At 33.0% G+C, this 13,540-nt stretch overlaps 2 protein-coding genes across 3 annotated transcripts; both read left to right on the forward strand.

Annotated features, from left to right (window-relative positions):
* The first annotated feature begins 3,645 nt into the window (after positions 1 to 3,645).
* On the forward strand, positions 3,646 to 6,035 carry LOC107429938 (elicitor-responsive protein 3). 2 transcript variants are annotated; one of them, XM_025079224.3, is made up of 5 exons: positions 3,646 to 4,129; positions 4,611 to 4,679; positions 4,829 to 4,955; positions 5,297 to 5,411; positions 5,625 to 6,035. In XM_025079224.3, the coding sequence occupies exons 1-5, from the start codon at positions 4,063 to 4,065 to the stop codon at positions 5,691 to 5,693; spliced, it is 447 nt and encodes a 148-aa protein (XP_024934992.1). In that variant the 5' UTR covers positions 3,646 to 4,062; the 3' UTR covers positions 5,694 to 6,035. The 2 variants fall into 2 exon arrangements, with proteins under 2 accessions (XP_024934992.1, XP_024934991.1); XM_025079223.3 differs by having other exon boundaries at positions 3,670 to 4,129; positions 5,619 to 6,035.
* Positions 6,036 to 12,583: 6,548 nt separating this feature from the next.
* Positions 12,584 to 13,540, forward strand: LOC107429926 (thaumatin-like protein 1). The gene has a single exon (XM_016040698.4). It carries the CDS (start codon positions 12,636 to 12,638, stop codon positions 13,356 to 13,358), a length of 723 nt encoding a protein of 240 aa, XP_015896184.2. The 5' UTR covers positions 12,584 to 12,635; the 3' UTR covers positions 13,359 to 13,540.

Consider the following 13,540-nt stretch of genomic DNA (forward strand, 5'->3'; position numbering starts at 1 on the left):
GAGATATATTTTTTCATAATTACTTTTCATATTTCAGATCTCAAAATGAGAATGAAAAAATATACTAATAATTTTCAATTATCTTAGAGTTTTAAATTATATTTATAAAATATAATGTAATTGTAATGATTGTTTTACTTTAATTAATAAACAATGTATCAAATATTTATTTCTTCTTTTTTCATATTTTTGTTAATAATAGTTTATTTATAATCATTACAGCTTATTATAAATTAAATTATTTAAGAGAAATATAATATCTATTTAATATTTTTGTAATTTTTATAATCAATTTGATAATTGATTGTTTAAATAAGCTATTGATAAAGTTTCAACAAAAATTTTTATTTTTTAAAATAAATTTCCATCATTTTTTATGAATTTTTATCAACATTCAATACCTTCCAATATTTCCATAGAAATTGTCATATTTTAAACTTTCAATATTTCTATCAATACCAAAATTTTAAATATTGGTTTTAGTTTTTTTTTTTTTAAATTACAAATTATCTCAAATCTCTGATATCTCTATACTCTTATTGTAACACCCTGTACCAAAAAATGCACATAATTAAATAAGTTTGACTAAGTTTGACCAAGGTTGACCAAGTGAACAATATATGGGTCCGAGTTAACTTTTTCAACAGTTAATATTTTTGGTTTGACTAAGGTACCATTGTATAGATCTCATCGTTACGAGTTCATAGACTGGTGGCACGCCAAATTTCGAGTTACGGATAAAAAGTTATGGTTCTGAGAAGTTTTAAACATAAGTTTTATATCAGTGTCCAAACCAGTCCCCAATTTTTGTCTGTTAGTGATTTAGGCTCTATATACGTATCGGTAATTGTGTCATATAGGAAGAAAAAGCCCAAAAATACTCATTTCCTCTCCAAAAACTCGAGAAAAAAAAAAAAAACCCCATACCCACGGGCTCCAACCGACCGTTTTTACCTCCAACCGGGTTTACGCCGTTTGACCCATCGGCGGCCACCACCATGCTACACGCGCCGGCCAGAGAGAAGCGAGGGACAGAGGCGAGCTCAGCCTCAAAATTTCATGGCCACCGGTCGCCGGACGCACCCAGATCGGGCCGGAGAAGCCCGACGGCCGGAAATTTTCTCCCTCCTCTTTTCTTGTGTTTTCCGGCCAACCCAGCTCTACCCATACCTCTGTCCTACTATTTTCGACCCCTCTGAGTCCATTTCCGTGGTTAGATTGGCCAAAATCCCCATCATTTGAGAGATCTCTCAAGTTCAAGTTCGGCCGAACCTTTACGTCAATTTTCCAATCACCGGAGGAGTCACCAGACCAAGGTAAGACCACTGGTGAACTTCTTGTCTCTTGGGCTTTCGTTTGACATATAATTTGTGAATTTTGAAGGTCGTTTGATAATTTTCCTATTTTTGGGGTTATTTGGTTAATTTTTGGAGAAATTGGGACTGTGTTTGTACGATTTTGGATAGACTAGTTAGAATTGAAGTTAGATTAGTGAAATTGGATAATATTAAGACCTAATTGGGAGTTCAATTTCGAAAGATTAGGCTCCGGGTGAAAATCCCCAATTTTGGGTACCGGATCCTAAGGACACGCGGTATAATTGAACTGTCCGGCGTCCAATTTATGTAATTTTATAGTACTATAAATTATTTGGAGACATTTGGGTCACACAAGTGTCTCTGGTTTAGTTGTTTGGAGCCTGAGGAATATTTTGTTATATTACAGTCACTCGAGTTGAGCCTGGAGGTGATCCTGTAGAGGAGCAAGCGTGAGCATCTATAGTACTGTGAGAGGTTATATTATTTTTAAACAATTTGGGTATATAGTATAATATATATGTGGTTTAAATATTTTACGTATATATCATTTGGTTGAAATGTTGTTTTATGCGTATATAAATATTTGCTTCACATATATGCATTATTATTTTATATGATTTTTGAGAATATTTTAAGTGATTTTCAATTTTACTAGGTCCATAAATGAACTTGTGGTATTTAAATATCTTGGTAATTAAATTGAGATTTTAAATCATTTTGGAAACTATTTGGTTTGAGAAATCAGATTGAAAATCATATAATTTTAAGCACGATCAAATATTTTATAATTTTATGTGCTTAAAATTGGTTTATGGTGAATATATTTCACTGTGGTATTTCTGGTTTTCGTATGAAATGATGTTTTGAGATTTTGAAGGATTTAATTAAGCGGTGGAAGTTTAAATGTTAAATTATGATTTATGATACAGTATTGTTTGGAAAAGTATATATACAATCTTACAAGATTGTTTCATGTATACTGTATTGGTTATTTTAAATTGATATACCGTGTAATGCCAATACCTTGGATCAGTATTATATTATATTATATTACAGCGCGCTGGGTTTACCACGGTGCCGTGAGGTTGGTTTCATCCAACGGTTATCTATTATTACCACGGACTGTGAGGTCGGGTTTATCCGACGGTTTGTTATTATTACCATGGTGCCGTGAGGTTGGTATCATCCAACGGTTTATTATTGCCACGGACCGTGAGGTTAGGTACGTCCCGACGGTTATTTATTATTTCCACAACACCGTTCATATATTGAGGGTCGTGAGGTGGGTGTATCCCACGGTTTGTATATTGGTATATCGTATGGTACATTGTATATGTTTATATATATTGTTGACTTACAAATATTGTGGTGATTTCTACTTTTTCATATTTATTTGGTGGAACTGTATTCATTATATTTTATGCCCAAATGTTTATATCATGATTTGAGACATTTCATAATATTACAATGATCGTTCCTTCATACTTTTGAGCATCGGTTTTCATGATATTAATTGGGGTACAAGTTTGGGTTTTTGTGAAATGATTTTTAAACGGGGAACTTTTCAACGACTGGAATGAGAGGTCTTGAGAGAAAGATTTTTCGGAAATAAATCATTATTTTTCTATTATACTATGCCACTCACTGAGATTCTTTATCTCACGTTTTATTGTTTTAAATTCGTTCCCTTAGGTCCAGGCAGCTAGTAGCAGTCTATCTCGCGCACAGCGTACCGCTTGTTTCCTTCCACTACAGCAGCCGTATTTATCCTTTCTTTACCTATTGTTATCTTCTGGACTTATTTATTTCTTATTTATACTCATAGACCTTGTTGACACTCTTAGAATGCTCTGATTTTAAATATGGAACTCAGTAAAAACCATAGTACTCATGTGTGTTGTTATGGCCTGTAGTACAGTAGACCGGTTGTGGACTTATTTATATATATATATATTTATATTTGAGGTATTAATGTTAATACTGGTGTTGATTATCTACGTTGTAAGGTGAGGTTCCATTGGGTATTTTTTAGAGATTGTCCAGTAGGACTTCACTAGGCGGGATCACCCGGGAGGTCCAGAGAGGGTTCCCGGGATGGGTCCTATCACTTATAGTATAATATACATAGAAATGCTCAACCACTGAAACTATGCTCTTGGTCGGCTTTAGTTGATTGCTTTAGTTGATTGGAAGCCCTTGGCTTGGAGCCAAATGAAAATTGACATCAAAAAACAAATTGTGTTTTGATCTTTTGGCAGAAATAGCAAAGCTTTATTTTTGGATTATAAATTTAATAGCGTCTAGAATATCAATGGGGTCAAGTTTTCTGGGTGTATGAATTCACTAGTGCATCGCCCGATCGGTCCAAGAACATCGAGGTTTCCATTTCACCCACATTGAAAAAATGACTTTTGATCCGCCGATGAAGTGTTGACTTCCTATGTCTATGGTCTTCACAAACGGACTTTTTTGGGTTTGGATTTTATTTGAACCGATTCTAATGTATTAGAAGTGAAAACTTACCTAACCAACCAACTGCATTATTAAACTAGGAATTTGGAATGTCGTATAAATAAATAAATTTGTTCTCAGCCGTATTGATTCCTCTTCACTCACGTTTACCAGAAGAGGGAGAGGTCCAAGAAAAAGACTGGGAGTCTATTTGCATCTTTTGGATCTTTTTTCATCTTCTCTCTTGGGATCTCTGCCTTGGTTTCCTCAACCACCGAAAAAAAAACAAAAAATGCCTGAAGGAACCCTCGAAGTTGTTCTTCATTCTGCCAAGGGTCTTGAAAACACCGATTTCCTATGTAAGTTTTGCCTCGTCATTTTTAACATTTTTGGATTTGTCATATTATACATATCATGATCGATATGGATCGATATGGACCGGATTTTCGGTTGGGTTTATTCTAATTGTTGTTGTTATAGATCTGGGCTCTGTTTGGTAGCTGGGAAACCACTGGAAAAATATATGAAAAATAATGATCATCAGTTTTTCGTTTTTTGGTTTTGTGATTATTTAGTCCTACCCACTTCACTTACTATAACTAATGAGATATATACTAGTATTAATGTTAAAAGATTTATTAAATCCTTGGAGATTTTCTTGCTGGAATTTAGATGTGAAATGGTCTTCCTAATCACCTATTTTTGTCTATTATTTAACCAGCACATGGTTGGATCGTCGCAAAAAGAATGAAAAAATAAAATTAAAAAAATTTCCTCCATTGTTCTAATTTCAATTTTCTTGATTAACGTTGAATTGAATTATATATTTGATTTGAGCAGGGAACAATATGGATCCCTATGTTATCCTCATTTGCAGAACTCAGGAGCAAAAAAGCACTGTTGCATCAGGTAATTAACACATAATAATTTAAGAAAATAATCACATATTTTTCATATGATCTACCAAATAATCCTTTGTATTGATCTGTTAAAGTGGGGATTAATGTTGTGTATATCAGAAGAAACAAATTGGTTTTTGACAAATATTATCAATGTAGGGAAAGGGTCCGATCCAGAGTGGAATGAGACTTTCGTGTTCACCATTTCAGATGGCGTTTCAGAGCTTACATTGAAAATAATGGACAGTGACAGTGGCACCGAGGATGATTTTGTGGGAGAAGCAACGTGAGTCCACCAATGACAATTCTTTACAAAATTAGATCTTTAACTTCTAATCTACCAGGTTGCAGCATTTTTTTTTTTTTTCCGATATTGCTTGTCAAAACTGCATATCTTTGATTGATGATTTCTGTAATTCTAGATGCTATTACATTGTTCTGTTCGTCTTGCATATCTTTCATGTTCTTAGACTTTTGTTCCTTAATGAAGTAAATTGTATATAACAATACATTACCCAAATTCTTTTGTGGCAAAAAGATGTCATGACTCTGTAGCTCGACATTTCGGTAACTTGATCTTTTATGTTATTTTATTTTATTTTATTATCTTTTTTTCAAACCTTGCAGCATTCCACTGAATCCTGTATTTGAAAAAGGAAACCTCCCACCAACTTCATATAATGTTGTTAAGGAACAACAATACAGTGGAGAGATTCGTCTTGCCCTCACTTTCACGCCTATGGTATTTCTATTCTCCATCACTTAAGATAAAACATATTAGTTCAATAACTATATATTGATAAGTAAAAAATGAAAAAAAAATAATAACGATAATAATAATAATTACTATCAAATTTTATTTAATTTCTCCCATTTTATCAGGATTGAAGTCTGTGTCTGTTGGTAATGATAAGTGAACTGACCTGCTTGTTGTTGCATGTTGATCTAGGTACAGAGTGATAGGGATTATGCTATCGAAAAGCAAAGCTATGGCGGATGGAAAGAATCAGCATACAGAGAGTAGTCTTAAATCTGTGGGACTCCTTATGAAACAAATCATATGTTGTTGAAATGGAAATAAACAGACTTTGGTTATTTGGGTTTTTATTACAAGGGCGTGATTTCATGAACTTATTTATATTAAATATGGAGTTAATTTGGCTTAGTCTTTCAACGATGCAGATGCAGATATCCGCAGGTTAAAAACTTGTATAAACATCAGGTAATATGTTGTCGGACGTGGACATCCACAAGTCAAAACTTGCAGATATATGCATCATAGAATAATTGTAATTTAGTTATATTGAGTTACGTATCGTGGGTGTAAACTTTTTTAAATTTCACTTGCATACGTTTTTAGATTTCACTTGGTTGCCGTTTTCCATGCAATCAGAAAATTTCCTCACATTATTTACAGATTGTTGTTGATGAACCAGCGAACAATCAGAAACCAAACTATACATTATTTGAAACACAAAACTTGTGAGAAATTGAACCAAGAAAACCAGATTCGATGGACATAGTAGACTAATATTCCTTACCCATTCACCTATTACTACATTTCACGTTAGTTTCCGTTCAGTGTTAAGCATATGATAGTTTCAATTGTCAATAGGACAGAAGGGAAAATCTCTAGATTGCAGCAGTTATGAGAATCAAGATACAGTAACTTTTACAGAAGGTGGGACTTAGATGCTATTTATTACTACAGGTAAATTTTAAAGAAGTACAACTGATAAATATCCAGGCACTATCATGGGGTTTTCGTTCTGGGATTTTACATTTCCATGAAAATCCTTAACGCTCTCCAAGCAATGTTGTTGATAATGAACTCCACTGCAACTGGGCAATTTTGCATTTCCTGCAGGCAGGAATGAAGAATTCGAGGACGACTGCTGGCCAGAGCATATTTTTCGAGTGAATCAAAGTGTAATGATATATCACTTCGATACCATTCCTTTGGGTGTGAGAGGTATCGCGTGGTTCCTGGAAGTAACCCTGAACCAAATTATCCTCTATGGGTATTGCACCTCTAAGAGTCTTGAACGCAAAAACTAGACATGGGTCAGGACCAACAATCTCTAAGTGAAAAGGCAACTTGTGGGTCTGGCTTCTCAACATCTGGAATCTGACCTTGGGCTTGTGGCTGCTTCTCAGGATCCACAAGGTCCTCTGGATGGTTCTCCATGCATTGAAAGGTCTACATTGTTAGAGAAATAATTTGCAGGCTCTACATCTTTTCCACTATCAAGCTATTTGTTTGATGGTTCTTCCTGCATTGAAATGTTCTATATCAAAATTTGGAAACTCTGTTTCTGGACCAGCATCAAGCTGCTTGTTTGACGGCTCTTCTTGCACAAGGAGACTGTATTGGCAAAGAAACGATTTGCAAGCTCTACTATATAACTGTTTTCTAGATGGATCTGAATGCGTTGAAGATTCTTTATTGGGAGAGAAATTATTCCCAAGCTCTGTTTCCAGAACAGGTTCAAGCGTATGGATTGTTTCATTTGCCAAATCTACAGCTCGAGTGGCTTCATTTTTATGATACTTTCTAGTTGCATTTTTAAGCTCTCCTTCACAGCAAGAGAGCCAATTGCCAATTCAGTTTCAAGTCCAGCAAGTCGCTTTGATGACCATTTGGGCATGGTGATCTCTTTCTTCTTCTTTTTGATTGAATCACCTGTAAGAGTCTTGAATGCAAATTTAAGGGACGGATCTGACCCAAACAGAAAGCTAATATGTGACCCAATTAAACGATAGTAACGCATGGTGGTTCGAAACTATGCTGCTATGGTAGTGCTATGTTGCAACTTATAAGGATGTTTTGTAAAGAGCCTAAATCATTGCTGATAGCGAGCGTGCAATGAAGGAGACCAATGTAAATGCAAAAAAAGAAGCCTCAAAATCATAACAATAACAATCAAAGGGTGTATAATGAGAGTGCAACTGACAAGGAACCAAGATATGTTGGGTTGAAATTCCTCTATGCGCTACTTGTTGAAGGAAGCATAAGGGAGAGTGCTATGAGAGGATTAGAGCTTGTTTCAAATGTGGGAAGATTGAACACATAATCTAAGACTATCCTTAGTTAAACAAAAAGGATAATCAAGCTCAAGCTTGAGTATATGCACCTACAAGCAATAAGGACTAAGCATGCCAAGTCTTTGAAGAAGGTCATAATAAGTAATTTTGGAGACAAAATTCTTTTTAGGGGGAGGGTATTGTAAGATTCATAATTCTTGTAAGTTTTCAAGAAGGAAGCATTGAATGTTAGTGAATTTTTCTACTTTAGAAGTGTTTTTATGTGTTGTAATGTGTGATTTTACAAAAAGATGATTTTACCCTCACCTATTGGCACATAGCAGAGGTATAATGGTCTTTTACCTTTTTATTAATTTATTTGTGTTTATTTTTGTGAAACTAGAAATTAGACTTCTTAATGTAAAAAGAAATGTACAAGTGGTTGGGGTTGGATTTGACAAGTGATTTTATAACTTGGCACCTAGATAAGCATTATAAATAGTTTTAGATTAAGTTTATGCAAATGGGTTGACTTTCTGATTTTCCCTAAAGGCTATAAAGTAGAATTTGTAAGACTTGTGAGCGCTAAAAAAATGTGAGACAAAAAGAGGCAATATAGTAAACAATATGCTAAGATGGATTGTGATGACAACTATGAATGGGTGTGAGGTACTAATAGGCTATCAAACTGCCAGGCAACCTAGTATCCTATCTCACATCGTTTAAATATGAAATGATAATAGTTTTAATGTAAAAAATAGTCACTCTCTTAATAACCAAGGTTTTTCTTAAACGGTTAGATTCAAAGTTTGAAAGAATGGTAAAGTTAAGCAATGCTCCAACTAGAGTAATCCTAAGATGGATGACCCTTTAGAAAATTTGAACAAAAATCTTATATAATCTAAATTGTGCTAGCTAAATTGGGGCCAATATCAATGGAGCAAGAGAGTGAGGTTCTAGTGGGGATAGCTAAATTAGAGACAATATTGGTAAAATAAGAAAATGACACACTTGTGGAAGTGGCTAAATTAAAGATAATATTAGTGGAGTAAGACAGCGGCACACTAATGTGGGTAGGTGTTCCAAATTTATCAAATTACATATGCACAAAAATACCCAGAAGTCAACTTTCCACATAATTTTACAAATCTATTTTTCAATTTTACTAGAGAAATTTATGGTAATTTTAGTGATTGCGATATGATTGATAGGTTTACCTGATTTTGAATGGGTTTTGGACCTAGATAACCCATAAGTATATGGTTATTAGAATTAGACAATTTTTGGGTTAGGAAAAAGAAGTTTTTAAATTTTTATTTTTATTAATTAGTATAAGATAATAAAAAAGAAACATTTATTATTTTCTTTTAGTTATCTCTTAGTTTAGATGAAAAAGGGTTAGAAAATCCTAGGATATTTAAGATTTATTCCTTTTGTTTTTCTTGCTTATTCAAAACAAAACTTAAAGAGGAAAAGAAAAAGATTACACAGAAGTGGGAAAAAATAAATAAATAAATAAATAAAATATTGACAGATTCTTTGAGGGTTTCCAATGGAAGAATAAAGAAGGTTGAAGAATCATCGAAAATTGAGGAATTGTAATTAAGGTTCTAGATGTTCCAATCTAGTCTAAGAGCTAAGGTTTGTTTAGTTTTGGTTATTGTTTCTTAGTTTCTTCCTTGGAAATCAAAACCGAGGAAGGGATTTTGATTTGTAAATTGTGAACAAAGTAATTATTCTTGTTATAAAGGATTAGATTTTATATGTATCTTTGACCTAGTATCTTATCATTGTTAAGCATGCAATTAAATTTGTGTTTTATGACGAAAGGATTGAGATTTGATACTATATGTTACTGTGTTTCTTCATGCTATATGTATGATATTTATATTAGATATTTCAAAATGGGTTGGGGTTCAAAGCTTTTAAATGAAAAACTGTTTTATGTCTCACATGAACATAATCTGTTTCGACCTCTTTTTTGATCTCTAAATAAATTATTTTTCAAAACTAAATTAGCCATAGAAATTATTTATTAATTTTACACAACCCCCGCCCCCAACAACAATGTCGGTGTCTCAAAACTCTGACTTTCTACATACACACACATAAATTACAATACACAAATTACAAAAATCCTCCCCCCTAATATTGGTGTCTTAAAACCGTGCCCTTCCTTCTATAGACACGAGTAGCTTATCAATTGAGTCAATTTCACTTAATATTAACTATAGCAGTGCCCTTCCTTCTATAGACACGAGTAGCTTATCAATTGAGTCAATTTCACTTAATATTAACTATAGCAACTAGAATCTTCAATGAACATTCTTCAATTTGAATCACTTTCAAATGATTTTTCTAAAATTAATTATGATTTTTCGTTTTTGCACTATTTGTAATTATGAATCAAATTTGGAAACTTTGGATTTCAATTTATTTAAATTGAAATTTGATTTTTGACCAATGAGCATATTATTTTCCTATAATAGAATTATAACCTTTCTTCTGAGTTAAAATTTATCAAATTGGTAGTTGTGTGGAATTGTTTACAATTTTTGAAACTTGGTTATTTTACAAGGAAATTCGAAATGATGCTGCTTTTACTATAGTAACTGGTATTGAGGATTTTTTTTTTTTTTTTTGACATTCTTATGCTTCTTATTTTAACCTAATTTTTGTATTGCATAAATTAGACATTTATGAGGAAAATTTAAAATTATGTTTCACATTGTTTGGACTTATATTTGATTTTTAATGTATTTTACAAGTTTGTGTGTATCTATGGGAATTTTACAACGAAACTAAGAACCTGATTTTGAACTTTAAAAATTTTGAAATTCAGCACATTGGTTGCTTAAAGTTTTTATCAGTTTGTGTTAAATTTTCAAAACTAGGTAATTCTTATTCTATGAGTAATCGATTTTATAGCAACATGTTCTGTGTTGAAACCTATTTTCCAGATTTCGATTTATTTTTTGTAAACTTGAGTCAAGTATGTTTTTGTGCTCTTATTGGACTAAATTTTTTTACATAGAACCTCTAATATGTCTACTTCAATAATGTAAGTTGCACGGAATAATATTATGATTTGACTAATGGCTTCTTTTATTTTTAAACTGAGGTTTTGGAAGGTGAAATGATTATGTATGTCAATATAGATGAAATAAAGATATGATATGATAAGTGAGTGTTTAATTTACACCTTATGCAAAATTCAATTTTAAGTTTACTATATGCTATGATATCATATCCAATAAGTTTGATTATGTTATGATAAGACATGTGTTATATGCATTGTGAAGTTTTGCATGTCTTAAATACATTTCCTGCATATGATATTGTACATATAATATGAAATAAGTTATAAGCTTATTATGGTTATTGCATGATATTATTAATGTCGCATGTATTATATAATAAAAATTATGTTGCTGATATTCATCTACATTTGAATGAAAGACATGTGCACATCTATTCTTTATAGCTTCAGAAATTACTAGTTTATTTTTAAACTCACTGTTTTATTTGTTGTTTCTTTCACATAATGACAATGAGTAAGCCTTTTCTGAATGTCTTTGCGGACTATAGGGATGCATTTTGGCAACACTCTATGAAGATTTTATAATAAATTATTTTTATGGAATAAGTTGCCTAAAGTTGCACTCTTGTATTAAATTGTTTAAATTACTTATTAGTTTTTAAATTTGATTTTTAATATCATTTTGCATTTAAAGTATGAGACTTAAATAATTTTTTTTTATTTTTGCAAAGTTTTTAAAATTCGATACTTTTCTAAATAAATGGTAGGGATTCTCTTATTTAATTTTATTTTTTTTATATATTTTTTTTAATTTTTGGTGAAAGCAAATGGGCCTTTTTTTTTTATGAATAAAAAAGCAAGTAGGCGTTACTTATCCACTGGTGTTCTTTATGCATATGTACACATCATGCTTTCCAGGTAATGAATTTTTTTCAACGTAATATACAGGAAGTTGATAAACCTTTTTTTTAAAAGAAAAATTCATTGGATTCAAGCAAAAAAAAAAAAATTAAAAAAATTAAAAAAATTTAAAAAAATTAAAAAATTAAATGTTCAATATTAAAAATCTAACGAAAGCAAAAGATATAAATTTAGAAGGCAGGTCTCGGGACAAAGGGGCTGTTTCTGATTATGATTTTAATTAATTTTGTATTTCATAAGCAGTTGAAACCATATAACATTAATAATTCACAGAGAAGAAGCAACCTAGCAGCTTGTGTTGATGTAACACTAACAAATGAAGGAGCATGTATTATACGTAATAGATATGTCACGTCATTCCATGTCACATTCAATATAATTTTATATAGTAATATATGTAAACAAAATAATTTATAGTTATGCACCACACAAAATAAAGCATATAAACGACCTACATACAATAATTGTTAAGCATTCAATTATAAATATTTGGGACACAAACTCATCTACAATTCATACCAACTATATGAAATACTTTTCCAAATAAAGACTGAATATGTGATGATTACTGGGTCTGAAACATCCCCATGTCATCCATTATCTTCCCAAACACTTTATTCATAATATCTCCTTAAAACTAACTTTGTGACACATATTTTGTTGACTTTTTCACTCTTCTAAATTTATACGTGTTATTTGCACACTGAAAGGGAAAACAACTTAATATATAGATATAATACATATATATATAGAATATCGAACACGTCTTGTCATATTATATTAGATCTAGACGTAGGTAATTAATTAGATACCATAGCTAATATAAGGTGGTCAAATAGAAATAGCCGCCTCCACCTTTTATTAAAGAAGATGTAGACCTGCCATTATGAACACACAGCCAAGAGCCGCCCTCTCCATTTATATAAACCCATATCCATTACCATTTCAAAGACACAAATAAATTAAGCAAAAAACATCATCATGATGATCACCTCCTTAGCTCACTTCCTCCTCTTCTTCACCCTCTTCTTCATCTCAGCCCATGCAGCGACCTTTCTCATCAAAAATGAATGCTCTTACACAGTCTGGGCTGCTGCTAGCCCAGGAGGTGGAAGGCGTCTAGATCGAGGTCAGAGCTGGACTCTCAACGTGCCTGCAGGCACCACCATGGCTCGTATCTGGGGCCGAACAAAGTGTAACTTTGACGGAAGCGGCAGAGGCCATTGCCAAACTGGTGACTGTGGAGGTGTACTTCAATGCAAAGGCTGGGGTTCTCCACCAAACACTTTGGCAGAGTACGCTCTCAACCAGTTTGGCAACAAAGATTTCTTCGATATCTCCCTCGTGGACGGCTTCAACATTCCGATGGACTTCAGTCCGACATCAGGAGGGTGTAGAGGAATCCGGTGCACCGCTGATATCAATGGACAGTGTCCGAAGGAACTGAGAACCGGTGGAGGTTGCCAAAACCCGTGCACTGTGTTTAAGACCAATGAATATTGCTGCACAAAGGGGCAAGGAAGCTGCGGACCGACCCGTTTCTCGAGGTTTTTCAAAGATAGGTGCCCAGATGCTTATAGCTATCCACAAGATGATCCAACAAGCACGTTTACATGCCCTGCTGGGACTAATTACAGGGTTGTTTTCTGCCCCAGAGGGTCTCCTCATTTTCCTTTGGAAATGGTAGGAGCTATGACTGAGTAAAAGAAAGAGTATGTGGAAGCATATATGTTACTGTACTCTCGGAGTATATTATATATATATATATATATATGTGTGTGTCATGTGTGTACTAGTGTACTTGTGTTTTTTTTTGGGTACTGTTGTACTTAGATGTGCAACTTAAAAAGTAAGTCTTATTAAATAAAGACTACGTTTCTATTGTA

This window comes from Ziziphus jujuba, chromosome 6 (assembly GCF_031755915.1).
Source record: "Ziziphus jujuba cultivar Dongzao chromosome 6, ASM3175591v1".
Lineage (NCBI taxonomy): Eukaryota > Viridiplantae > Streptophyta > Magnoliopsida > Rosales > Rhamnaceae > Ziziphus > Ziziphus jujuba.

Excerpts from the sequence above, each read along its gene's own strand:
- LOC107429926 (XM_016040698.4), top strand. The coding sequence starts at position 12,636 with ATGATGATCACCTCCTTAGCTCACTTCCTCCTCTTCTTCACCCTCTTC.
- LOC107429938 (XM_025079223.3), top strand. The coding sequence starts at position 4,063 with ATGCCTGAAGGAACCCTCGAAGTTGTTCTTCATTCTGCCAAGGGTCTT. Across the intron at positions 4,680-4,828 it reads AAAAAGCACTGTTGCATCAG|GGAAAGGGTCCGATCCAGAG; the intron begins GTAATTAACACA and ends TTATCAATGTAG. Across the intron at positions 5,412-5,618 it reads CCCTCACTTTCACGCCTATG|GTACAGAGTGATAGGGATTA; the intron begins GTATTTCTATTC and ends ATGTTGATCTAG.